General features: G+C 36.5%; 3 protein-coding genes across 6 annotated transcripts in view; 1 reads left to right on the top strand and 2 right to left on the bottom strand.

Moving 5' to 3' along the window:
- Positions 1-16,788, bottom strand: part of LOC119999314 — a 41,239-nt gene extending 24,451 nt beyond the window's left edge. For 2 of the 3 annotated variants that reach the window (XM_038846818.1, XM_038846824.1), the window contains exons 1-27: positions 16,545-16,788; positions 15,768-15,849; positions 15,221-15,324; positions 14,652-14,747; positions 14,509-14,553; positions 14,240-14,290; positions 12,059-12,162; positions 11,812-11,929; positions 10,206-10,307; positions 9,905-10,105; positions 9,416-9,573; positions 9,045-9,203; positions 8,552-8,644; positions 8,061-8,412; positions 7,648-7,761; positions 6,407-6,502; positions 6,217-6,284; positions 4,327-4,447; positions 4,029-4,250; positions 3,679-3,906; positions 3,481-3,590; positions 3,199-3,295; positions 2,608-2,706; positions 2,388-2,528; positions 2,062-2,130; positions 491-976; positions 83-394 (exon numbers count right to left, since the gene is read on the bottom strand). In XM_038846818.1, the coding sequence (XP_038702746.1) occupies positions 83-394; positions 491-976; positions 2,062-2,130; positions 2,388-2,528; positions 2,608-2,706; positions 3,199-3,295; positions 3,481-3,590; positions 3,679-3,906; positions 4,029-4,250; positions 4,327-4,447; positions 6,217-6,284; positions 6,407-6,502; positions 7,648-7,761; positions 8,061-8,412; positions 8,552-8,644; positions 9,045-9,203; positions 9,416-9,573; positions 9,905-10,105; positions 10,206-10,307; positions 11,812-11,929; positions 12,059-12,162; positions 14,240-14,290; positions 14,509-14,553; positions 14,652-14,747; positions 15,221-15,324; positions 15,768-15,849; positions 16,545-16,559 (3,843 nt within the window). In that variant the 5' untranslated portion in view covers positions 16,560-16,788. Of the gene's footprint in view, positions 1-82; positions 395-490; positions 977-2,061; positions 2,131-2,387; positions 2,529-2,607; positions 2,707-3,198; positions 3,296-3,480; positions 3,591-3,678; positions 3,907-4,028; positions 4,251-4,326; positions 4,448-6,216; positions 6,285-6,406; positions 6,503-7,647; positions 7,762-8,060; positions 8,413-8,551; positions 8,645-8,745; positions 8,802-9,044; positions 9,204-9,415; positions 9,574-9,904; positions 10,106-10,205; positions 10,308-11,811; positions 11,930-12,058; positions 12,163-14,239; positions 14,291-14,508; positions 14,554-14,651; positions 14,748-15,220; positions 15,325-15,767; positions 15,850-16,544 lie in introns of those variants that run through there. The other variant, XM_038846829.1, reaches the window with a different exon arrangement.
- A 3,160-nt stretch (positions 16,789-19,948) lies between these two features.
- LOC119999349 (polygalacturonase At1g48100) lies at positions 19,949-22,509 on the bottom strand. Its single transcript, XM_038846858.1, has 6 exons — positions 21,957-22,509; positions 21,406-21,573; positions 21,270-21,314; positions 20,973-21,180; positions 20,804-20,885; positions 19,949-20,697 (listed from the first exon to the last, which is right to left on the bottom strand). The coding sequence occupies exons 1-6, from the start codon at positions 22,353-22,355 to the stop codon at positions 20,196-20,198; spliced, it is 1,404 nt and encodes a 467-aa protein (XP_038702786.1). The 5' UTR covers positions 22,356-22,509; the 3' UTR covers positions 19,949-20,195.
- Positions 22,510-25,506: 2,997 nt separating this feature from the next.
- Positions 25,507-27,618, top strand: LOC120001059. 2 transcript variants are annotated; one of them, XM_038849297.1, is made up of 5 exons: positions 25,507-25,642; positions 25,740-25,803; positions 25,903-25,947; positions 26,926-27,023; positions 27,281-27,618. In XM_038849297.1, exons 2-5 carry the CDS (start codon positions 25,750-25,752, stop codon positions 27,357-27,359), a joined length of 276 nt encoding a protein of 91 aa, XP_038705225.1. In that variant the 5' UTR covers positions 25,507-25,642; positions 25,740-25,749; the 3' UTR covers positions 27,360-27,618. The 2 variants fall into 2 exon arrangements, with proteins under 2 accessions (XP_038705225.1, XP_038705232.1); XM_038849304.1 differs by having other exon boundaries at positions 25,539-25,629.
- Positions 27,619-27,792: the final 174 nt, after the last annotated feature.

The raw sequence follows: 27,792 nt of genomic DNA, 5'->3' as shown, positions 1-27,792 counted from the left end.
AAAGATGATATGTAAAACTGATTATACGGAATTAAAAAGAGAAAATTATAAAAGACAAGTTTTTGGACAACATTCTTATCACCTTAATATCCAGCAGGAAAGTCTCTTGAACAAACATTGCAAGCCTGGAACCATCCTCCTTGTTGAGAAATACAGTGACACTGTCAACATTCATCTTTAAGTTGAACACTACACGGTTTTTACCATAGCCCAGCAACCCTTTAACACGCCCACTGACTTCAGTTCTTTCTTTGTTGATCAATGAATTGTCATTGGTCATATCTGTACTGTTCTCCTTATAATTCACAGAGCTTAAGTCCAAGCCGAAACCAATCAATGCAATAAGTGCAGGTCTGTTGCAAAAGAACTCTAACTTGGACATGCGAATGCTCATCTGGGAATTCATCAATTAAATAGATCAGCAGAGCAATTTAAACAATCGGAAGAACAGGTACAAAAAGTTTTAAGTCTCTGCATCCACGTCAGATACCTGCGTATCTATACCATCATACTCCTGTGAACCATAACTTCTTGTTGAGAAAATAACTGTCACGAAATTTGAATTATCACCCTGAGCTTCATAAAATATTTCATTAGAGATTCCCATTCCTTCCACCAGATCTTTTTCGAGAGTGAATGATTCAACAGACTCAAAGTCGGCAGATTCCCCAATATCGCCCCTAAGCCCCGACCCTGACACATCCATTTTTGGTGAATAAAAGCCTGTGTCTGTCAGAGACATAAAATGTGGCAAAGCATCCGTGAAAGTGTCATCATCCTCCAGAAGCATATGAGATGTCTCTTTCCCATGAGAAATGAAGGTGCCTGGAGAAGTAGGTGGGTTGTCATTCTTCAGTACAGAGCAGGCCAAAAACTGCGGACCCTCAGAAATGTGACCTTGAAGCTCATCCTTGATTTTTAATGAATGAAGTTTCGTCTTGACAGTAAGGTCACCTTCAGAACGAATCACATGGACCTGCAGCACAACACGGCTAAATATTAACTGCAACTAGTACACGAAGAAAAAGATTAAACGACTCCTATGCATAAGCCTAAGAATAAAAAAATTTGCAAGGGAAGAGATAGCAGAAAAAGAAGAGTATTACAGCACAAGATGATATTGTTAGAGACTACAAGCAAAGACAATGCACAAATACTTGCACTGTCAGAATGATATGCATCATTTTAATTTAAAAGACAAATTTATAATATTTCGACTAAGGATAGTTTTAAGTTAAGGTATAAAAATTGAAAAGAAAAATAGAAACATAATACTGAATTTTTACTTGTAAGATCAATACGAAATGGATAAAAGACTAAGAATCAAAAAATTTGCAAGACAAGAAATAGCTGAAAAAGAAGATTATTAAAGCACAAGATAATCTTGTTAGAGACTACAAGTAAAGACAATGCACAAGTACTTGCACTGTAAGAATGATATGCAGAATTTTAATTTTAAAAGACGCATTTATAATATTTCTTTTCAGGATAACTTTAAGTTAACATAGAAAATTTTGAAAAAGAAAAAAGAAACATAATACAGACTTTTTACTTGTGAGATCAATAAGAAATGGACAATTGCATCAAGGTTAAAGATTCATATCATAGAGAGCTAGAAATGAGTTTGAGTCTATGCATGAAAAACAAATGATATAGGAGATCTGCACTCAGCAGTAATAAATTAGCAAATCTGATACAAGTTCAAAAGGTTTTCTTTTGATAAGTGAGATTTCATGAGCAAACCAATAATGACAACTAAAACGCAGATGTTGAACACAAAAGCAACATCTGCATAGAAAGGTTAAAAAAATAATGATAAACAAGGCTCCCACAGAGGATGCAGTGTCGGGTAAGGACAAGAAGTATGCAGCCTTACTCCCACAAGTTCATAATATTTAGACCGTAGAAAAGTAGAGCTGAATCTGCAACGCCTTGAAACCAATAAACAGATTCAATATTTTGAAGAGTGATGCCAGCTGGATCCTGTATGAATATCTAGCTAAAATTTGGACTTGTACACATAATATCAACCAGAAGGTCCAGAACATGATATAGACAAACCTTCCCTCCACTAGCAAGAACTTCAAGGATTAGATTCTCCTCATTATCTTCATTAATTTTATCTCCAGTCTGCTCATTGTTAAAAAAAAATTAATGAGATACAGCAGTATTAGTGCATCAGAAGAGCAAAGGAAAGTATTAGAATAGCTGAATAAACGAAAACACTTTTATCTTCTTTGATATTGATTGGAAAAATTAATCTTGAGACCTAACTTAACCCGTCCCATCCTTTCAACTATTTAGCCAAACCCAAAGGTAGGTTTCCTAAAACATTATTAGTCAAGATTCATTAACCGAAAATGTAATAAACATTTATTATAACTGACCTTTCCATATATGCATAACTTCATTTCATGCAAGGCCCCATGAACTATAAGGTCAGCAGTTTTCAACTTTCTGTTCTGAGATTCGCCAAACACTGTGACACCATCATCTTTTCCTCCAAGTATATTTACTGAAGGAGGAGCCTAACATGGCAAAACATTAATTTCATCAATAAGCACCCATTAGAATTGCACAACATTTAAAAGTGAATAAAAATCATACAGATGCTTGATACGTTGCTTGTACTAGTCCTTTCAACCAAGCTGCCTTCTCTTCCTCATCCCGAAACTCTAAAACCCAGGTAGTAGAAGATTCCAATGCCTAAAAAGAGAGAGATGAATATTATTTCATCTATGAGAAAATATAAGGGAAAGAAAAAGGTACAAAGTATAAAGTCAGAACTAGATCATAGAACAGTGTTAAAAAAGGAATTAAAGTAGGTGTAAGTGTTATGAATTTGAGGTTCCATTAATCAATCAAAACATGTTTCTACTAGGGTATGAAAAAAAAAAAAGTAAGTACAATAATCTCTGTGTGTTTTAGATTAAAGCACAGAATATTCAAGTCCATTATTTAAAACACAATAATTTTCAAGAAGGAGCAGCCGAGCAGGTGAACTTTTTAACAATTTCAGACAGACAAAGAACACCACACAATTCATGTAAGCAATACATATAAATCTCTAAGTAGAAAGTTGGTAATATAAAAGAACTTTTCTGTCTTTCTTTGGAAGAGAGAGAGGTAATCCATATGAGCTAATCATCACAATACACAGAAGTCAGAACTACAAACTTCCAAAGAGACAGGGCCCACCTTCTGAATCTCCATGCCCCTCAAACTTACAGCAATACAAGACGTTGAACCACCAACATTTATTGGAGGAACCACGAGTACCTGTCTGCCAGCCATGCTGCATAAAACATTAAAAAAAGTGAACAGATTACAAAGATATAAACAGAAAATGGAAAGGTTGGAGTGGAAAATACTTAGTAAAATGACGAAAGTAGAAGGCAGCCTTTTGTAACCAAAAGACCTGAATTACAGAAAACTAACGGTGGAGAAAAACAAACAAAAGGATGGGAAGAAAGTGCAAACCTCAAATACCGCTGGTAGCTTTCTGACCTTTCAGATTCCAAAATGTAAAGATATAATCCAGATAGCACAAGGAAACAGGGATGCCAAGTAGCCATAGAATTGCCAATCCCCTAAAAGTCAGAACAGGAATAACCAACTATAGATATGTAAATAAGGCAGGCATCCAAACACCCTATTTTGAGTAGACTTAAGGCATACCTTCCAAACAAGAATTCTAGCACTGGTAGCAAGATCTGCAGAGCTCCATGGGGCAAATTCAGTCTGGGAATTATTTGCAGTAGGCTGACCACAACTTTCCATTGTATTATACAAAATGTTCAGCAACTCCATGAGTTTACAATATCTTGTCGGTGAAAAGTGAATGCCAAGGTTTGGCACTTGAACAGAAATCCGCATCCACGGATAACTAGGATGAGGCACTTTGATCTTCAATAACCAGATAAAATAGAATAACCATCACATAAAGATTGACCACAAAAATCAATATGACCATTGACCAAAAAGATTAAGAAACACACAAATGTCATGAAGAATTCAATAAACTATACCTGATCAACAATAACAGCCATTCCACACCTATCAATTAGAGAGTAGAAATGGCCAATAATTTTTGTATCAGTAGATCTAACTGGATGATTGCTATAATTTGGCACATCCCATGTGTCGCTGTGGCTGTCAGAACCACAATCAGTAAAGAAAGCAGCAATATCTCTCCCAGAAATGAAGAAGCGAGAATAGAGGCTCTTCTCCTGTTCATCAGACTGATTTTCCTGCAATAATGTATCAATCATTAACCAAAGCAAATGAAAGCAATGAAATTGGGAGAATTACAGTTAACAAACCTACCACAGTATGTAGTGTAAAATGACCAAAATCCAAAAGAAAATGGCTGTCACATTTTGGAGATCCACGTGTCCTGACAGGAACTTTAACTTTTGGAGCATCGAGATCAATGTCAAGAGCAAATCTGAAAATCAATCAAGTCAAAGCAGATAATCAGGTGTCTACTATATGCTTCCCTTTCTTTTGTTTAGGGGAACAACAAAGAAAAAAAAAATTAAAATTGGAAACACAAGGAAAGACAGTAGAGGAAGGTTCTCATTAAATTGGGCCTGAAATTTCTATTGCAAGTAAAATCAAGTTTAAAAGGTCTCAAAAGTTTACTCTCTTGCAAATGCCGGGCTGGTTTGTTCAGCATCACAATTTGGAAAGCTGTGAGCTGTCTGAGTAATCATCTGACAATATTTTTTTCTTTGCTTTGAATAAATCACTTTGCAAATTTATCGATTGAAATTTTATAGTAATCTTAGTTAGAGGTAAATCAGTAACACTTTCTACATAATCAAGAAAAAAACTAATATTAACATCACATGAGAGTGGTAGTTGTGGTCTAATTGTTTTTCAAGGCTTGTTCAAACTAGAAGATTTTTTTCAATGACATTTGTTCATACCCTGAGTTTAAAATTCTCCATGATAGAAGATAGAAATCTTTCACAAGTCAACATTCCAGTCCTTACTAGGTTAACATGATGTGGCTACATATGTTCACCTATTTATTGGTTACCAACTATTAGGAGGATGACCTAAGCCGATATTTTTATTGTTCTCGACACAAATATCCCTATCATAACCAAAAAATTTAAACAGCAAAACTTTAGAAAAATCATTCAGAGTTGACGCTCAACACAAAACTACAAATTTCGAGTTTCCAGACAGATTTCAATAGATTGTATCATCCACGTGCATAGTCAATCCTGCATCATTCACCCACGTGTAATATGTACAAAATAAGACTGGTCCAAACACTCCTTACCATTACAGTCTATCATCTGCAATAAGTAACAAATCTGGAAACAGTACCCTTCAATGATAAAAACAACTCCCCGTTACCTATGCAAAGATTTACTAAATAATCCCACCTCTTCCATTGTTCTTCCAAAGACCAACAGCATAAGCTCTTCAGGCATCAGGCAATCCAACCCCCAATAAATTCCCAACTACATCATCTTTTTTACTTTTCAAATCCTAAAATTTATTAATCAAAGGCAACAATAGGGTGAACCCAATTCTGGAGAACGAACAAACTCTCAACAACGTCAACTATGGCCTTGACATTGAGTTCAACTAGGGCCCAGTACATCTCAGATTTAAAATAACACCCATGGTTTACAAGTTGCTGTTAGTATCTAAGGTTTACTTTGCAGGGTTGGATCAAATGTGGCCCAACCTTGGATAGAATTCATGTTCTCATATTAAAAAAAAAAGAAAAAAAAAAAGAGAAGAGAAGAGGAGGTCACTCTCCACAAGAGAAGGTAAAAAAATGTTAAGTAGTAAAAAAAACAAATTAAGTTGCTTCACAAGTCACATTTAAGGTTAATGTTTCGGCTAAATTGCTTGCTCTCTCTCTCTCTCAACATTTTTCAGGCACAGAACATGTAACATTAATGTTCGCTCATGAAGTGCCTTCATCACAAAACATGTAATTGCAGAGCATATTGATTACCCTATGTCCCATATAGTAGATGTATCAGATATACATCAGCCCACTTCATATTATAATGGTGCTGGTATAATTACATCCCTATGTTACATCCTTGGTCTTACAGAAACCTCAACCACATTACATAGTCATGACAAATGGAAAGATAACTCATTTCATTGGCAAATGCATCTAAGTAATCATATAAGGGAATACGAAAAGAACAACCAGTTATAGAGAAATAAATATGCACAAACCTGCTTTGTTCCTCTAATACAGTTTGAAATTGTTCTTGGGCTCTACGAGTCACTTTCTCAATTCTCATCTGCCCATAGTATTGGATATTATAAGTGATCGACTTGACAAATATAGTATAGTAACATAAACTTTATTTTGGGAGGTTATGTTTTGGAGAATACCCCATGCTCAAAGCACTAACATAATTACCTGCAAAGCATTTGCAGTTTCTAATGCAACAGTAGGGCTTACAGCATTGCTCCTCCTAACAAAATCAGAAAAGCGATCAAAACTTTCCATCAGGACCTGCAAATAAACAAAAAGTCAACAAAATCTTTTTGTTGTCACGGTGATGTAGTAAATGAAGCAATAATATAAAGTAAATGATTTTGGCATGTTATAGGAGATTAGTCAAAGCAGTTTTAATAACATCTAGGGAGTAAAAAGGGGTCTAGTGAATCAAAAATAGTTAGTATCAAAAGAACTATGAAATTTAAGGAATATTCAGCTACTTAAGTTAACGTTCTAGTTCTACTTGGTTATTTTCTCAATCAACTCCTTTATTTTTACCTCATCAACCAATGGAAATTTGTAAATGTAGTGTGAGAAGCGCATGATGTCATTACTGGTACATCACATATCAAATAAATACTGCAGGCCATTCACGCAGCCTAGTTAAGCTGCTTCCCTTAATTCCTTCTCACGACCTCTCTCTCTCTCTCTCTCTCTCTCTCATGATTTCACAATCAATGATAGGAATATCCCATTGACAAAAGGCACAAGAAAGGAATCATACAGTTCGTCCATCAATTCACAATGCCAACTGATAAAAGATGCAACCTGGTCCTGTGGAAAGACTGCTCTATATTCCTCAGAGAATTCATGCGGCCATCCAAAAGGCAGCTATTTTGGCATTACCATTCATCAGAAGAATTTAAATAAGGTTGTTAGTGTATTATCAGCTTTATTCGATGCATCTCAGTTCCAGTAAAAGCAGAGCGGTTTTGTGCATCCACAAAATAGTAGCACAAGCACCTTCCAAAATGTACTCTCTCCTTGCCTCCAACAAAAAAATAACACATTCATTCTACATTTTTATTATTGTATTCATTAGTTAACAGACACTGAGCAAAATCTGACAAAAACAAGTATTCGCCAAACAAACCAGTTCATATTCAGAATATAAAGCTGAAAAATGAAGCATGAGATAAAACATAAAGGGTATGGGGGCAGCACAAGCTTGTATCACTTGATACAAGTTGATAACTGTATGATTATCTTTTTCCCATACGGCTGTAGTTACGCTTCAGAAGTGACTTTAATTATTAACCCATCATATCCTTACAACCACTCCATAAAAAAGATAAATAAATAATAATTTAACTATAGGTATGGAAACCAGCAAAACCAACTCTAGTTGTATCTAAGGATGTAAACATAATCGCACTTACCGTGACATGACAGGGAGAAATGGTAGCTGAAAGCCTCCAGTCGATATTCTCCCCAACTGGTGACTGGACAAAACTAGCAGCCAAAGCATTCACCTTTTTCTCGCTAGATACACTCTGCAAGAAATTTCCAAATACATGAAGACTGCAAAAAAATATTTCAAAAAATGTACAACTGCTCAAAGGCAGCAGCTTTGAATCCACAGAAAAAAGAGTAAATTGCAAAATGTTCCAGAAAACATAATGATTTTTGAAAATTGAAAAACTAACCACCACATTGTTCAAAACATTGACTTCATTACAAAATGACACTAACGAAATATGCTCTTTTTTTTCCATTTGAATTGACATCGCATCAGAACCTCAAAATGTTGTCATCTAGGACATCACAACCTCAATGTTCAAAGGAAAATGACCTGAGCTAGTGAACCTTCAGGCGCAGATAGACCATAGAATCTCAGTAAAACATCATAGTGAATACTGCGACCTTTGAACTTGATTGACACATCAAGTTGCTCAAATCTGCCACACAGAATCTCTGTCTGATTTATGCTGATGATTCTGGCAGATGCCTGACCAATAGAAACAGTAACCAGATACTGGATCATATTCTGAGCATCTTTTCCCGAATGTGATGTCAGCTCAGCATCAGGCTGGTAGCTAAGTAAATTATTGATGGCCTGCCACTCTTCTTTTGTCAGTCTTTCTTCAGTCAACTGCAACCCCTCTGGAGAATCCCCATCAGAGGCATCTTCAGATTGTGTGCGCCTATTGAAATATAAATCGCCACAAATAAAAATAAGCCAAACAAGCCTTTGCTCCAAAATGAAGGAAAAGTGGTAAACATAAAAATGAGCATGGTAATAAATCTTCACGAAATAATAACGACAAAAAGTTCCCCACAAACCAGCCAAAAGAAAACCAGCTTTTCTTTTTGAGCCTCCGCTGTTCAGCAGCTTCCTTTGATTTCACAGATTCAACCTTTGCATGTGCAAGGAACCTAAACGATTTGCAACAAACATATATATGTATCAAAAAACTACCATAGAATGTGAAACTCAGGAATCCAAATGCAACCATAAATATGGAATATCTACAGACCCCGGCCAACACAAAAGTAGTTGCACTTGCACCTGCACCATCAAATGCAGAACCACTTCTAAAAGAACAGTGAGAGAACAGGTTCCTATACATGAACATCTTGTGATGACATGAGAGCATCAGACCATGTGGAGGATAGTACTGAGTTGATGTTGACAATAAACAAGGAATGCCAAAATATTCACCAGGTAAATCTTGACCCAATGCAAATGATAGCATAAAGTGTACCCACTAAGCAATCGAAAATTAACAAACTTACTGAAAACAACAAAGAAACAATATATGCTAGACCATCATACCTCCATAACAGAATTACTTTAGAATCAAGATGTTTCTCAATATCTCTGATCTCCAAGTTATCATCATCTGATGGCTGTTGAAGTGAACCAGCATACAAATGAATGTAACGTCGACGAAGCTGACAAAGATGCCGAATGCGTTCCCATGAGAGTCGATAGCTGCAGTTGGAAGCACGTATAAAGTCAGTTTAAATTTAAGAAACAAGCACACACCTTGCTTAGATTAAAAGGTCAAAGTACAGTAATCTTTCAAATAACAAATGTAAAAGATGCAGCATCAGTCCTTCCAAAATTTCTGTACCCATGCACTGCGGCAACTGCATTTACTTTTGAGTATTTAGATTAATTAGATAGTAGTTACGTATGTTTACCAGACTTTCTTCTGCTGCAGACAAGCTTGAGCAGCATAACGCCACCACAAGGAAGGATCTTTGGAAACCGGCACCACCGGTCTTAGATGGGAAACTTCAAGGTATGTTTTGTATCTAGATACAACCTCCAAAAGCTTAATCCAATCATAATATTGCCCCTATGACAGAAAACAAAGTGGTGACACAAATTTTAGCATTCCATTGCTTGCAAACAGAGAAAAAAAAATTGGGATAATAAAACATACATCAATCTATCTTATCCCACAAAACTGACAATGTAAATATGAGAGCAGAGTATCAAAGGCCATGGATCACGAGGGACACCGCACAGGAAGAAAAAAATGCAGTTCTCTTCCCTACATTTATTTCAGTAACTCACTATTCATACAAAAGAAGATGGCAATTTATGCATCTCGCTAAGCAGATAAAAAAGAAATAATGAATATAAAATACAACAATTAACATAGCAGAGAGTTAAGACTTCAGCACCTCAGTGATTGTCAATGATATGTCACGAAGGAAAAGAGATGCCTTCTCAAACGGGACCTGACGATCATTTCTTTCTAGATTTCCCAGGCGGTGATATTTAAGGACTCCATTGATCGGCGATACCACATAGTTGCGATTCACAGCCCATTGAGACGCCATTTCATGGCTATCAGAAGATTCATTTATTCCATCTTCAAATATCTGGAAAGGGAAGTTTGAATAAAAGATACAAAAAGAAAGAATTTGTAAGAATGAACCACAAGAGGCATGAAGGCTGATAATATGATAGGTAAGAACAAACCTCAATCCATTCCCTCGGAGTGAGATCCTCCCACCTCTTATCTATCTTCCAGGGAAGGCTATCAGAGTCATGATATACAGCAAGCCTCTCAAGTTGTAATGACTGAAAAAGATCATGAGTGATTTTGTTTCTCATGCAAACATAAGCATAGATAAACATCCCAAGATTATGAACAATATGTCAATATCACAATAGCTAATAAGCTAAATTCCATAAAGCAAGAGCAATCATTTTCTCAGCCTTGTGGAACACAAGATGTTGATTAATATATAGTAAGAACAAAACTTAATTATCATTCACAACATGGAAACAATCAGTATACTTATGTTAGCAGACAAAATAAAAATTTAAATTATGATGCACAAATTAGAAACACTTCAGGCAGTACTCCAGCGAAAGAGATATGTTCCAGTCATAGCAAAAAAACTAAGACATGCATTCAAAAGCAGGCGAAGGAACATGAAGCTACAGCCATTAAAACATCAACAAACAAAATAATTTTGTTTTCAATAAGCCCCATATTGCTTCAATCCAGCTGCCTGCTACCATGTTCTTTGAAGAAAGGGAACTAGGAGGCAAACAGAAAGCTGGATACGCCTCCCTCCACCAAAATCGATGATAGCCCTCCCCGGTTCCTGTTCCCCACTCCTTGACTGATCCAAAGTATGTCCTAAGCGGCCCTCTCCAAGGTAAGGCACATTGGACAAATCATGAACAATATCATGAGTTATCATTAAAAATGTGATTACAAATTATGTGGATGTTTACGGTCTATCCCTGCATCAATGGCAATGTATATTTTAAAGGCTCAGTTATATTCCAATAAATCCATGCCTTTTCACAATTTGATATCATCTTTTCTGAAAGGTGTACATATTTTCAGGGAATTATTTAAATAAAAAATTCATCAAGTCCAACAGTTACTTTTTCATAGCAAATGGTAACTAGCCCAGAAATTTAGTAATTTGTGTCTCAAAGTTAGTAAAAGCTTCAAGTTTTTAGTGAAACGGCATTTTTAAGCAACAATATATTAGACTTGCCCATATTTTCAGCATTCACAGACAAAAGTATAAGTCAAAGCGTGTTCTTACATCACCAATATCTACCTCACCAACCTACAATACTGAACTGATTCCAATCCGATTTTGACATCATAAAGTTATAAAACTTTTACAAATTACCATATTTTAAGGAATAACATATGAATGTCTAATGAAGGCCTAAAACAGGGTCATCCTAGGTAAACCTTCCCCACTGTTCCCTCCATGGAGCCTTAACTACACACCTGATATAGCAAAAAGAAGCAGACCTAAGAATTTTTTTTATATAGATGGAATTGGGAGGGAAAAAAAATAAAAGAAGAAGAAAGAGAAGCAACTCTAATAGAAAGAAGTCGAATATGATAATATCATATGTTTCCTCACTGTTTTCGTTTCTTAGTATCCCAACAACCAGAGGCCAGAGAAAAACATGCAGTCACATAACATTTGACAAAAAACACATGTAAACACAGATTCCAGCAGATACGGCACATTTCGTCTCTGAAGAATCCTAACTTGACTAATTGAGAAAAATCAATCTATTGAAGGAAGAACACAAAGCTAACCTTCCGCAGTTTATCCAAAGCACCACTAGTATCAAAGGTTTCATTTCCTTCTTCATCCATTGTTACCGCTGCAAGCTTAGCCAAGGTAACACCAGAACAAAAGGGATGCCCAGGATTACTGCAAAACAAACAGTTCCTCTAAATATATAGAAAATAAAAGAAATATATAATACATCAGCATATAAAGAAACAGTAAGGAATAGAAGAAGAAAAGATGACACGCAAGCCCAAAAAATGGAGTACCAACCTGATGGGATCCTCATATCTGATATGTACATTGCTAATTGAAATTTTAAGATTTCCAATAATAGTAGCAATGAGAGAACCCAGCCATGAATTCCCAGGTGGAGGCTGCAATAGAATCCAATAAAATTTGATCCACCAAATGCGGTAAATATGACAAAATTACGGATTAGTTTTCAGAACTAGGATGCAAGCTCAAAATAAAATCAACTTACATGGAATGTGTGGAGCAGCACATAAAAATTGCTCCAACGACATTTAATAAAACCATACATGCAGAGGTTCTTAGAAAACAAGATAAAGAACAAATAGACAACAAAATGCATACACATACACATCAATGTTTACAACTATCCAAACATGATCAAGTTGCATCACTGCGCCTTAGAGGTCATGGGTCGATCCCTAAAACAACCTTTCCTCTATGCAGGATAAGGCTGCATGCATCTTACGATTCTTACCCTTCCCCGATCTTGCCTCCACTGCAAGAGCCTTGTGCAACAGGACTTGTTTACCATTTCTTTAATAATTCAGCCATGAATTAAGAAGTTGATTCCTCTTCTCCTGGTAATAGTAATGCTAATAATTCAGGTATTGCTCTGGTACCTTCAGTAATTAACGAAATTTTATAGTTAAGTCAAAAAATTTGTCTAGCAGTTGACATTGACAAAATTGGTCTACAATCCCTGCTATGTAAAGTTCCCCTAAAATCAAAAGTTCATAAGGACCCACATATTCCCTTTAATTTTCACAAGTACAACCAAGTACGAGCTAAAAGAACAGTGAGGGAAGTAAACCAAGATTACCCAGTTTCAGATATGGAAAAAAGGAAACATGCGCCATACGCAGAACTTCTGCGGCAGAAGTTTCCTTTCTTTCACAATCTAAAATCATCACTTTTAAAGGTGATATCATATTTTCATAATTCTCAAAAACAACTAGAAGTCAAAGCTGAGTCTTACAAAACCAATTCCATACCTCACCAATTTACACTACTGAACCAGCAATCAACCTATCTTTTTTACATTACAAATATCTCATTTTGGTTAACAACCAAAGTCCACTAATTCACCTGTGTCAATCAAGGGACAAACCAGAAAGGATCCTCCTTACCATTTTCCTCAGTAGGAACTTAAAAACTACACACCAGATACAACAAAAAGAACCAGCCTTACAAATTTGATGTTTATACATAGATAGGATTGAGTAAATGCTCCACCACACTAAAGTCAAATCTGATAACATCATCTATTTCCTTTCTATTTTTGTTTCTTAACAGGGTATCCCAATCCCAACCACTAGAGGCCAGAACAAAATATGTTGTCGTATACCATGCAAACTTGTCCAGCAGATACAACACATTTTACCTCCAAATGGCCCCCATAAACATTGTAGAAAAACCAGGACATGTAGGGCTCATGGCCACTGCAACAACTAAATGGGGTTCACTTTATGCGCGTATGAATGCAAGTATTATCAAATCTACAATGATTTATTCAGAGAACTGCTGGTAAAAAAAAAAAAAGTAAACTCTCATACACAAGGCTCCCTGCCGACAGACAGGATGTAAGCAGACATAATATGTGGAGGAGAGGTTGTTTCCAGAAATTGAACCTATGACCTATAGGTTGCACCTTGACAACTCTACCAGTAGGCCACATGTTCACTTGTGGTAGAGTTTTATTTGATAATATTTGATGAGAGTTTAAAGGTATGTATTTTGAATTTTGTAAGGGGTATATAACGTTAGACGAGGAGGATGTTGTTGCCTATGAAGAATGCATAGACTAAGGGGAGGATGATGTAGTCACGTGGCTTCACACGGTTGAATTAGTGAAATCTATTATTTTCTTTTCGTGTTTGTTTTGGCAAAGGTAAATTGACCCAAGTGTATAATGCTTTCCACATATTGGCAGACATTGCAACAATAACTGATGTTTGTATCTGGAACCAGTGCTAATTGTCATCTTCTAAACTTCATATTCCAACATCATAATTAGCCTTACAAAGTAACAAGAAGAAGAAAAACAGCACATACACAATCCTACACAAACATGAATAACACACATGCATATATGAATATGTACAAACACATTATTATAGTTACTGAAACTTCAGCAATATGACAGAAATGTACCAAACAAATATTTCAAAGAACAAGGAGTAATGAGATAAGAGTGCATACATGTCCCAATTTTGACCTTGATATTGCTTCAAGGGTTGCAGATTCTGCCTCCTGCATGCATATCAAAAACATACAGGAAAACATAAATTTTGTCCTCTATGAAACAGTAAAGACAATTGTTTATCCTGCTTCTAACAATTTATAAAGCACATATTTCGGTAGAAGTAAAAGTTAAATCACAGAAGCTGGACTGAATGTATTTACATATAAATGATACACTTTATGCCAACGAATAGACAACCAGACAGACACATAAAGACAAGAAGTACCTCAATCTGCTGAAGCTTGGCTTCAAAAAGTTTTGTTCTGTCCTCCTACAATAAAGATCGCAAGCCCAACTCAGTAAAAAGAAAACATGCCATAACAAAATAGCCAACAATCAGTCTTTATGTCACATGGAATGACATCCTACCTGGAGAGTTTGGCCATCAGAAGCGGGATGAGCAAGAACAAATACTTGATCGATAAGAACAATCACAGGCTCCTTGCCCAAGCTTTTCCATGGAACCTATAATTTAAGAGCAATAGGAATTAAGAAAACCAATTATCACAACAAAATTGTCCGTGTTTGAAGTATCTAAAAAACCTTTTTCTTTATGGAGCATAAGAGCCTAGAAAACTAAAGCACTTTTAGCTTTGTAAAAAATTCCATTAGTAATATTAAAAACTGACATTCATTAGACGAAGGAAAATTGATTCCAATTAGCTGTTGAGTTATATAAAGCTCCACTAGTATATTAATCAATAACTGGATATGCAGGGGACAAAGGAAAAATATTTCCAAACGGCTGTTGAGTTATACAAATTACATTTTATATCAGATTATATACATGGTCTGACAGAACATTCCACTAACATTCATACAAACAATTTTAAAAGAGAAACAATCATTAAAAAAGCCAATAAAATATAATCAACGTAGAGAAAAATAAGGGATAGTTAAGAGCTCAATCAGCCTATTAAGATGGTAATATTTGCTACCTTCAATGTGATGGTGCCAACAAAACCCGCTTTGACAGTGAGAGGAAGTTTTAGCAAATTTAGGGCCTCTGCCTTCAATTTCAAATCCTTGAGGACAACGTCACCTGCAAAAAAAATGGAACATTTCATTCAACAGTTACAAATTGCCAGGTGGAAGGAGAAATTTTACTGCCATAATTTCATAAGTTTGGCAGCAAAAAAAGGTTATAAAAGCAGGTTAAGTGACATTTCTACCAATGCCAGCTTGTATAGCTTACATTTTCAGTTAAGAATTGCTTACGGATGAAGCAGTGATTCAAAACATTGTGATCCTACCTTAGCTCAAAGAACTAGGTAATTACAATCGGAGGATCACAGCATGAAGTGTATTAAGACGGATTGGGATCTGGTGCAATATTGCACCATGCAATAAACAGTGTGGGCGGATAGGGTGAGGAGAGAGAGAGTCCATTGCTTTTTTTATCCTCGCCTCATCAACTAATTTGGCACATTGTATGGCAAAATATTGCCAAGGATTTGGATCCCATCAAGACATAGGAGGACAAACCTTTCCAAACACTGATTCGCAAAGCCTCTGCTGAGAGCCCATGGACGTACTCTCCCAGGTATCTTCGGAGCAAATGCAGAACCTACAAGAAGGGTGCAGTTAGTAACCATTTCATTCATATTGTTTCCATAATTGTCAAACAAGCATAATCATCATCAAAGGATTTGTCCCAAACAGTTTGTAGTCAGACACATGAGAATCTATATGAAAAACCAGTTTGATTCCACCATGCAGATTCTCTTTCACAATTCTCCAATCAAGAGCTACACTCTCCACTATAAAGAACTTACATCCTTTGAACACCGAAACTATCCTTGTACATTTTGATCCCTCCATCAATTTTATTCCCTAAACCCTATGGTGCACTTGTTAGCAGATTAATACACCAAAAAACAAAACTGAACGAAACCAACGAAAGCAACCTAATCCTACTGCTATTAGGAAAACAATCCCTCCACCCTAATTCAGGATACTAACAAACCATGTAAAATAATGACAATCTTGACTCCCTAATGCAAGGACAATCTAACAAACAAGGGAAGAACGTACTCCAGAGAAACCAAGCGAACAAGAATAATTACATCAACTATGATCAAGTCCAAAAAGTAGTGAACCTCATAAAGTTCGCAAAACTTAGGAAATAACCAATTGCATGGTACAAATTAAACACGTTGTTCACAATCAAAGGTGCTTATGTACGTACTTACGCGCAGAGATAAACGAATGTGTATCCATCTACTAATTCATCTAAACAATTGAAAACATGTAACGACTTACGTGAGCTTCGAACATGGCGGCAGAATTAATATGTATCCAGATTACCCTCTCGAGTCTCCGCAACCGGTAGACGATGATCGCCCGGAAAGAAGTGCCATTAGAGAGCAGGAAGAGTGTATGAATGTCAATAAAGTAGGGTAGGGTTTCTATAGAATCGAAAACCTCTCGTCGCTTGCGATCTGCACAAAAAGGGCTAATGACCAAGAGAATCGGACGGTTTTTGGAAGGGATGTGAAATGAATTTGGGAACAAAATGCACTATTAGCGTTCTTTTTTCTGTTTGGCAAAATTCAACGTGAGGTGAAATGACAGTACAGCCCTAACAGTTTACACGCGGACACGAACGGCTCTGTTTGACAGAGCGGAAATCTTGATTTTCAATGCTAGCGGAAATGCTGTGGGAAGTATGCTGAGCTTAAAGCTGTAGAATATGTTGTGAGCTGTTTGGCGAACTAAAAATTGATGCTAGAGAAATGTTGTTGAATTAAAGTATTATAATATTAGATTGTATAATTTTTATATCAAATTTTGTTATTAAATTTAATATAATAAATATAGTTTTGTTAATAAAACAATTTATTTTTATTAAATATTAAATATAATGATTTTATAATAATTTTTCTTTTTATTAATCTTACATTATTTTAAGTATTATAACTGTTAAATATTAATAAATTGTTTTTATCATTAAATTTAATTTAATAAATATAATTTATTATTAAAAAAAATTAAGTATACTAGAAAAGAATTTATATCACAACTGAAAATAATTTTATTAAGTAGAAAAATATATAATATTATAATATTAAGCTGAAACTGTATATATATTATTTAAATTATGGGGCCCACATTAATTATTATAAAATGTAAAGATAAATCATTACATGGGTCCCACAATTAAAAAAAAAAATGTTTAGGCGGATCCGCCTGAGAAGCTCCATGTTGGAGCAGCGGAAATGATCCGCTTCCGGATCCGTTGCACCAAACAGGTAGTTGATTTTTTTTGCTAAGTAATACGTCTGGGCCGCTCTGGCGATATGGGCGGTGCTTATAAGCCATTCTTGTTAACTTTTTTGTTGACATGGTGATGGCCGTGATATTTTGTTAAGAAAAAATGGCTTTGCAGCACAATTTTAAAAACCGTGGCCCGATCAAGCCGTGAAAACCGAGAACCAGTGACCATCGCGATTTTGGTGACATAATGCCGTATATGCTCAAAGACTGTCAAAATCGAGGTCGAACCTCGATCTCGTGATCAAACCACAAATCGGTAGTATGACAAAAAATCGGCAACGGAGGGACTTTCCCCTTTTTAGTTTTCATTTTACGATCTCCAAATAGATCTTCTAAGAATCAAATCCCCAGTACGAATCAGCCGTAGAGGGAGGAAAAGTACCGGAAGCTAAGAATCTGAACAATCTCTACTCTCTAGGTGCGAGTCTGCGAAACTGATGCGAGAAGAAAGAGATGATGACAAATAGGGTACCAAAACCAGAAGACTCGGCATCGAGACGTGAAGGCAACTGAGGAATCACTATTAACACCACACAGACCGACGGCAAGAATAAGAGAGGGGAAGAAGAAGTGAGAAGCTACGCGATAGTTAATGGATGATAGCTAAGAACATCCACAATGGATGTTATATTCAACACTTCAAATTGCACTTTATTGTGAAACTAATGCGAGAAGAAGAGATATGATGACTTGTAGGGTACCAAAACCAGAAGACTCGGCATCGAGACGTGAAGGCAACCGAGGAACCACTATTAACACCACGCAAATCAACGGCGAGAATAAGAGAGGAGAAGAAGAAGTGAGAAGCTACACGATAGTTAATGGATGATAGCCCATCATCCATGTTATATTCAACACTTCAAATTGCACTTTGTTATTAAAATGTAGTGTTAGAGCATCACAATAGATGTAAAACAACATTTGTGTCTATCTTGAAACCTTACACATATTCCATATATTAAGTGCCTATTAAATTACCAATTTGGACCAACAAAACCAATAGAAAAATGACACATGTGCAATAATTTTTGAATTCTTGTCAAAGAGATGGAAATTGTCTAAAGAGAATGAAATTGTATAAATGGGAGATGTGTTTCATCCGGTGTCGTTTATATTAATTTGTTGTGTATACTATATACTATGTATTTAAATATATATTAATTTATTATGTAATAAAAATGGCGGTTCAACCTTCATCGTACCTGCTGAACCTTCAAAACCTATAACCTTCAACTTACACGGTTTGATGCATGCACGGTACGATTTTTAAAACTACGCTTTGCAGTTTGGACATCCTTATCAAATAAAATCACAAAACAAATATGCAGATTATGATAAGTGTTGCATGCATTCCAATAATATTCAACCTTTAGAATTAATTAAACAATAATCAATATTTCAAATTCTAACCGTTGTTTAATCCTCTGTTACTGACATTTGTTCCCATAATGTTATTGTGATTGTGCTTTTAGGCCTTAAAGTAGAGAGTCTTTAGTTCTATCTGTAACTTCAGTCAGGGGCGGAGGGAGTGGAGCTACGTTGGGTTGTAGCCCCCAACTTAAAATATATATATATATAGTGTGTTAGCTTGAGCTTTAAATATATACTTAGTATTAGTTTGGGCTTTAGATATATACTTAGTGTTAGTTTGAGCTTTTAGTCTTGTTAGGTATTTTTTAAGTTTGGTTTGGGCTTCTCATATTATGGCCCACAATTCATCAGTTTAGTTTTGGTTTTATCGTCGTTTACAAGTTCAAGACATCTTTAGTTTGTACATTTTTTATATTAGATTATTTGTCTTTGTAATCATATACTTTCAAGTGAATGAATTTCTCTCTCTAGCTTATTCTTCTTCGAATCCTCTCACATTCATCTTCGTCATCTTTAAATTTCTCTAAGACTTTGAATCATCAAAGTGCAACATGAATATTCATAATATCATCTAAATAAGTTGTCTTGTTATAAAGTAGTCCCAAAAAAAATTTCCCCGCTAAAACTTTTCACCATATCAAAATGTAACAGCCCACCCCAATATCATTTTCAGGCTCCACCCTTGACTCCAGTTCTTGGATATTTGTGTCAGAATCCTAATACAGGCAAGCTTCTTTATTTATCTTGAGTTTCAATTTGATTGTGTTGTTTGTTATATGAGAAAATCCTGGATGCACCATCCAGCATCACCGACCCACACCCAACCAGAGCGAACCCAGCATTCATGTGTATTGCCCCCAATATCACATGTAGTAATGCTAAATTGACTACAACATCAAGTATTACTACTTTCTTACTGAATTGAAACCTTCATAAATGACAGCAATTGAATGCAGAAGCCGAGGGCATCATGTAGAAGACTGTTTTTCTACTTTAAACTCAGCAACAGAGTCATAATGGAGCAATCCAAGGAAATCCAAATTTATTACTACAAGTATTGGATAGCAATCCTGTAAAGATCCAGTGTAATGCATACGTTCTTAACTATTAACACCTAACTATCTCATCACACAATAAGGGAGAAAAATACCCTACTAGGGATGGATCAGCCTAGTAAATATGATCACAAGATCCACAATAAAATGGCTGTTAACTTAACTGGGCTCTGTTCTATACAGTATATATTGGAAACCCAAAAGCACAAACTTAGCAACCATATGAGGCCACCTCTGCCACATTCTGAGGCTGCCCTTCTTGCAAGCAATCGATAGGAGGTATGGTCAATGTCTCTTGAATTCCATAAGCGTTCCAACAAAATGGGTCATCCACCAATTCACCTTCTTCTGGTAATAGCTCAACTTCTGATAGCAATATATTGGTGCAGGCCACTGTGTCACTACAAGCAAAGTGTATAGGAGGGCTCCTCACATCATAAGTGCCCTTAATGTTTCTGTAAGAGACATCTGTGACATAGACAGCAGAGGTTTGGTTCAGACATCCTTTGGACATGCAGTAGTACTGGTCTATGATCATGCAGTTCCTCACATTTTCCATCTGGATGTTCTCAAATGATATCCCTGAGACACAGCCGCTGCCGCCTTGCCACGTTTTGATTCGGACACCATTGTCCGATTGCCTTATCATTGTGTTGCGGACGGTTATGTTAGACACACATGCCTGGGAATTGTGCACTCCAAGGCTTCCAATGCTGCATATATATACACAGCAGAGTTTTGACATGTTAGAGGGTCTTGAAAAAACCACACGGACAAATGATTTATGAGAAGATCAGGAGAAAAGAAAAAAAAAAAAACCTGATTCCGTGACTAGGGCCACAAGTGACACTATCTATGTCAACATTAGCGCAACCGGTTCCGATTGATATGCAGTCATCACCTGTTTAAATTACGTCTTATCCTTAAGAAAACAAACAAATAAAAAAAAGATAACTTATTTGCTTTACTTTTATTTTCCACTCCTTACCATTGCTTATCTGAGAATTGTATATTCCAACACCTTGAGTGTTCTCTAAGTGGATCCCATCAGTGTTGGGACTAAGTTTAGGTGAAGAAATGGACAGCCTCTCTATCAAAACACCTTGGCATCCATCGAATTTCATGTGGAACTGAGGACTATTTTGGATTCGTAGTCCACGGACCACCAAATTGGAGCTCATGAAGAACCGAATTAACTGGAGAAAATATAAAACCTATAGATAACTGGGTTTGAGAGAAGATAATTGCCTTAAAATTATGTTTTCAATATGATTTTGTTACTCACAGCAGGGCTATCACATGGTCCTGACAGGGTTGATCCATTAGGACCCTGAAAATTGCAAATACTACAAATACATTAGAAAATTTGGGCAAATTACAAATTACTGTTTCAATTTAAAAAAAAAAGGGAAAAATTATACCCTGTGAGGTTTGCAGGGGAGATCCCACCACTTCTGTCCATTTCCTTCAATGGTTCCTTGTCCAGTGAAAATCATATCGTCCAGTCTGTAAAACACAATCCATTGTTTATGGCTATCTTCTTTTGGCCAAGCTTCTGGTCCATCAGGTGGCATTAACACCCCATCCAACTTCACAAAATAATAAAACTAATTAATAAGTCATGCGTTAGACCACATTAATGTATGATTTAGTAATAAAACAGAATTAACGCTGTAAGATTAATGCAGTATATATGTTAAAAGGTGTTAAAGGGATAAAAATCCCACATCGATTGTTGAGGGGCTTGGTGTCTAGTTTATAAGCTTGCCCAAGTCTTCAACTCATTGTCCAGCCTTTTCCAGGAAGGTGGGCTGGGAACTGCCACGGCCCAATGGGTCGAGATGGTGGGGAGGCTGGCTCTGGGTTGTGCCATAGTGGGGAGGCTGGCTCTGGGTTGTGCCATAGTGGGATTTTCTACAATATACCAAAAATATTTGAGACTAAGAAAAATAATATGGACATGAAGAATTACCTGGAATACTAGTCCTGGCTGGCATGGTCCGGAGAAGATTGTTGAAGTGATAACAAAACATTTATCAGAAGGAGCAAGAAGAACAGCAGACTCCACTGCACATGCAGCTTTCCAAGCCTCCATGAATGCGGCAGTGTCATCCGTGGAACCATCTCCCACTGCACCGTAAGATGTGACGTCGAAAACGCAGTCGGAGCTGGAGTTTCCAGGGTCATTTGGATAAGGGTCTGAAGGAATTGTGGGAGGATTAGAGTCGTCAGGAGCAGGGGAGCTTTTATTGGAGTTTTTGGTTTTCGGCTTCTTGTGGTAGTGAAATCTCCCATCTACATTGCTCGAATATTGATGAATACAAAGAATGAATGCAACCCAGATGAGTAAAATCACTCTTACATTCTCCATTGAATGCAATTGTACGTGTTTTGCTCTGAAGAAGTGACAGAAAATTCTAACTTTTGAAGATGTTGATGTCAAAAGAATGAGAGCTTAGAAAGGTATTAATGATGGACTCTGCAAATTAAAGTAGGGTGGTGGCATTTTTGAAGAGCAAAGGCTCCAATTTATTTATACTCGGATTGAAATTGAAGTTTCTCATAGAAACTGTTAGGGTTGACACGTGTCGAATTCCGGTTGATTGAAAATTTGTTGTCCGTATAAAAACCGGTTGTAGTTTTGGTCTTCTATGGCAAATTTTGGCAGAATGTCCCTCTATTTCAACTTGTTATAAAACCTCTTTAATTTTTTTCGTGATACAACTTTTCTGCTACTTTTCCCTGTTCTTTATTTTTCTTTTTCTTTCTCTGGTGTCTCTTTTTATCCATGAATTCTGCTGTCAAATTTTCCTCTTTTGGGTGCATGACATGTGGTCCGATGTCCTATTTTTTCATTATAGGAGTTTCTTTTTCTTTTTGTCGTTTCATCATATGAGTTATTCATTTGACATTAATTAAACAAACCAACCAAATTATGAAATTAATTAAAAGAAATGCGATGCAGCCACAATTGCATACACAGTGTTATAATTTGAAGAATTTTGACAGCGTTGAGAAGTAGCAAGTGAGCATATGAGAGAGTTTGGCCCAATCCATTTGTATATGTATTGTATTGTCCGTTGTGGGCCTTAAGGCTCGTTCGATTTTGTCCTTAAAATGATCCACTTTATAGTTTGATTGATCACTTATTTCAAGTATACACACATCACCAAATTCCATGTCGTAGTTGAATTTTATACTTTCATGTGATACCAATTATATTTCCTGTTGTTGTTGTTTTCGGAAACTCTTGGTTTGCAGTCTTGTGATGAATATGGTTACCATGCAAAAGCAAGAGAGTCTCGTGACTCTCTATTGTTGTTTAGCTTCTTGTGGCCAACAGTGAGGCATGAAGGGTAGATGTTCACGGGTGAATCCAAGAATCCATATTATATATATATATATGCTCCATTTACACACCGAAAATATGAAGGAAACCTTGTCACGATACGATAGGCTAAAATATATCTTAATTAGTACTCCAGTCCAAACCAACTTTCATATCTCACGTGACGTGACCTCCACCTCCTCTCAACACACAAAAGCATTACAAGTAACCAAATCAACATTAATAGTTCATCAGCAGAATTACATAATCATGTGTATTTTCTCGAACATTTATGAAAGTAATTGTGCATCGAACTTTTTAAGTCCTTCAGTTAAAAATGATTCAGTCCATTCAACTCAGCCTACCTTATTGGAGAATTAGAGTCTATATATATATATATATATTGAGAAATAATAGAGTTTTGAGGCCGTACATGCATGTTATATTTGTCTTAACCTGTCACGTGTGTACGTACTCTCACGGGTGGGGTAGTGGTTTTAGAGAATAATTTTCAAAGGGGGTGCACTTTTTTGGATCTCTACGCAAGAATGGTGTCATGTTTGGAGGATTTTATTGATTGTCAGCTATGTTGGACACGTGTCTTCTACCTCATGGTGTTTGCTCGTGGGGCCTGCCACACCTGATCGACATCACGAACATTCACATGTACATTTGATGATTCTGATGAAATTTAAGACGGACACTCTGTTTGATGTGCAGCAGACGCGTGTCGTGCAAGAATTCACGGGTTTGGTATTGTATGTCACGAGAGATAAAATAATTATCAGGACATAACAAATAGATTATTAGACTTTTAAGGACAAGCTTTTGGTGTCTTAATCGCGTGCAAAAGAGACATTACAATGATCAAATGGTGGCTTGGCCTCATATTTGCTAAGACTCTAATCGTTCCAGCATTCATACCTTTTCTTGATTGTATGGTTAACTGATTACGGGACTACCAAAGGTGGGTCCGGTATTAAAAAGCCCAAGTTGCAATGAACTTTAATTACAGCCCGCCCTTTTCGAATTACTCTCTTTTACATCCAAACTCTTTTAAAAATTGACATTTTTAACCACACAAAAAATAACAAAAAAGAACTCAGCCTAAGTTTTTTCTCGACCCATACTCTTTCCACCTTAGTGATTGATTCACCTGTCAATTTCAACTCTTCTTCAGATCCAACGTCGTCACCATCTTCGATAGTGCTTGTCCTGTTCGAAAAAGGTTTTGAACGCATTTATATGCCAACCCTGCCACTTCCGTTATCATTTTCCTTATAGAGGGATATGTTTCAAACCCCATAGAAGAATCTACAAGTTCGTGTAATGCTTGGTCTTGAATCTTGTTAATAGCCATATTTGACAAATTAATCTCGTGATGGTGTCTTGTAATATCAATAACAGGCATTGATGATATCATTTCAATCAAGACCACTCCAAAGCTAAACGCGGCACTCTCGTTAGTCAACTGATAGCCTCGTGATACTCTAGATCGACATAACCAGGAGTCTATTGAGGAGCAGTCAAAATATGGGTGATATATGTTGGGAAAAGTCGTGAGAGTATGAAACTTGCAACCTTTGTCATCGAAATTGTTGTCAAGTAGAATGTTGTTTGTTTTTATGTCGCGATGGATGGATTACATAAGTGGTGTGGAGATACATCAATGCACTGGCATCTCAATATCAATCTTCAATCGAATATGGTGACAACGTTGGAATTAAAGGGGTAGGCGTGAGGAGCTCACACCTAAAAAAAGGATAGGGTCAAAGCAAAATCAATATAAATTGGGGTGTGCTTAGTAAAGTTGAGGGTTTGATTAAAGTTTACCGATACTTATTTTGTTTTCGCTCAAGCCAATTGAGCCTATATCTCATAATCATTTGTTATGTTTGTATGAGATTCTGTACAATACGGAGAATGTGGATTCATACCACCATAGGCTATATTTCTAGAATGTGAATGGATTCATACCACTATAGGCTATATTTCTTTATTTTGAAAAAACATGTGCCGTGGACTAGTTGTTTTGGTTGTCCTTAGTTTTGGGTAGGTACTTTATGAGCTGGACTTTATTTGGGGCGGATAGGTACTTGGCTAGAAAAGCCTGGTCCAGTATTTATTTGGGCCAAGCGAAAATATACCCAAGCTGTGAAATCGAACGTGTGATCTACAAATCAGGCCCATTGAGCCCATATCTCTTTCCCAAACGCACCGTTTTGTACATCAGATACTACAAAGCGGTCACGGATCAGCCGACTCCACCTCGACTCTCCTTCGCCGCAGACCGTGAGTTGTGTGATTCGTCGAAGAGGTTCGATCTCACTGTACGTCTTCTAACCATTCAGAAATCGAAGAGGATTGCTTTATATTACTCTTTTTTTTCTTCTTCCCGTTTTTCTCAGTTTATAATTTGAGTTTCAGGAAATCAATTATGCCGTCGCTTCAAACTGCACTACCTCCTGAACTCGCCAACAATGTTATCAGGGTTAAGAATCATTTCCTCAATTCGTAGTTCTTTTTGGGGTTCAAAATGACATGGAATGTTATTTTTTGTTGGGATTTAACTGAATGTTCTTTATTGCAGCTTTATCGTGAATGCCTCCGAAGAGCAAAGTATATTGGTCATCAGGTAAACACATTTTCTTTATGCTTTAATTGAATATGGAGTTCTGGGAATGCTTTTGTATGCTTTTATGGATACATATGTATATGTACTGTCATTAGTAGCTTAAAAATATTGGAAACAGAAATTGCATATTGTAATTAATCCTGGTTGGTTCCTATTATTGTTGCATTATGAAGCGAAGCTTGCTTTATTGTGTCAGAATTTGAACATTTTTTTGGGAGACAATGGACCAAAATGTAACATTTAGAGTTAAAGGTTGTTCCTTCATGGAGTCTCGACATTTGATTTTGAAGGTGATCATAGATGAAGGTTTGATGGTAGTGTCTTGCTGCAAATGCTTGTTGGTTTGGAGTGAATTTGAGTGAGATTTCACCGGCACTTTGCTTTTGGTAGCAACAAACGCTGGTTTCATAGGAGATTTCAACGGTAGAATTGGTCAGGGGGAAGATGCTAATAATGCCGAGTCATTTATCTTCATTATCTATGGCTGTCAGCCAATATGCAATCTACAGTTTTTTTTATCATTAAGTGCGTATTGGCGGATAAGAAGAATATGTAGAATTGATAATGGCTGAGTAGAAGGTAGAAGTACTGAGCTTATTCTCGGAACTCACTGAATTCACAAGAGACGACACATACAATATCAGGGCAAGAACTGAGATTTTTGTGGCTTCCTTCTCATGTTAGATTCCACCGTATAAATCGTAGGATTTAGCATAAAAAAACTTGTAAACATTAGGTGTTTTCTGGATTGATGAGCTCCGAAGGATAATCCTGCAAGGAAGCTAGAGCTAGTGTTCTCCTTATACCAGAGCTCCTTCTTTGGATTGTCCAACACAAATTGTTTAATGTACTCCCTTGGCTGATGCACTTGGTTTTAGTCATATCTCTACCAAATGCCTTGCAAGTTTTCAGAGTTTCTTCATTCAAATTTATAATATATTCTAAATTAACTTGGTCCATGTTCTATTTGCAATGCAGCAACATAATACATCATTACTTGTTGAAATGGTCAGGCAACAATTTAAAAGGCACAAGCATGAGACTGATCCAGAGAAGATTCAAAAGTTGAAGGATGAGTAAGTTTTAGTTTCTTTTGTTCTTCCATACATGTCTCGTTGTCTTAGAGGGTGTGAGAGGAACGTTGCGAGGAAGCAACGAGTGCTTAAATTATATCCTAGGAGCGCATGTCTCTAGCTTGCTCTTTTCCCCTTTAATGGTTTCCCCACTTCTGCCTTATTTATGTTTTCTGGGCTGTGACCACAAGCTCAAAATTCGCCCTCTTTTCGTTGGCAACATCATTGCTAATTTTTATCTTTATATTCTGGGTTCACAGTGCTGCAAGAGGACTTATAAATCACATACTACACGAGTCAGAGAGATTGTCTGGTCGTAAATTCAACAAGGGCTCTTGATTTCTCTAGAGATTCTCGATTTCTGAGATCCAGCGATGAAGCTTTTCACTGTTGAGTGCATCAGTAATGTAGAATTTGCAATGCTTGGTGTAGTTGTTCTTGACTCTTGCATTAGAAATCACTTTGGGGAATGAATTTTATGGATGGTCTTTCTGGAAGTTATTCACCTTTTATTTGAAGTAACGCACCAAAACACTAATGGTGTATTACAGTTGAAATGGGAAGGATCTTGTATTTACGTGGGCATTGCCGCCGTTAAGATCTTGTGCAAACCATAAACATTCATACCCACATTCCTTAGTAATCAAGAACAGACCATAATCCCATTAAAATCCTGTGAAAACCACAGAACTGGGGATCAGATCAACATTCCTTAGCAATCAAGAACAGACACTGCTTACTGCTTAGGTGGGTAAAAGAATTCGTTATAAAG

This window comes from Tripterygium wilfordii, chromosome 1 (genome assembly GCF_013401445.1).
Source record: "Tripterygium wilfordii isolate XIE 37 chromosome 1, ASM1340144v1, whole genome shotgun sequence".
NCBI classification, from domain to species: Eukaryota; Viridiplantae; Streptophyta; class Magnoliopsida; order Celastrales; family Celastraceae; genus Tripterygium; species Tripterygium wilfordii.
This window is presented reverse-complemented; position numbering and strand designations above follow the sequence as displayed.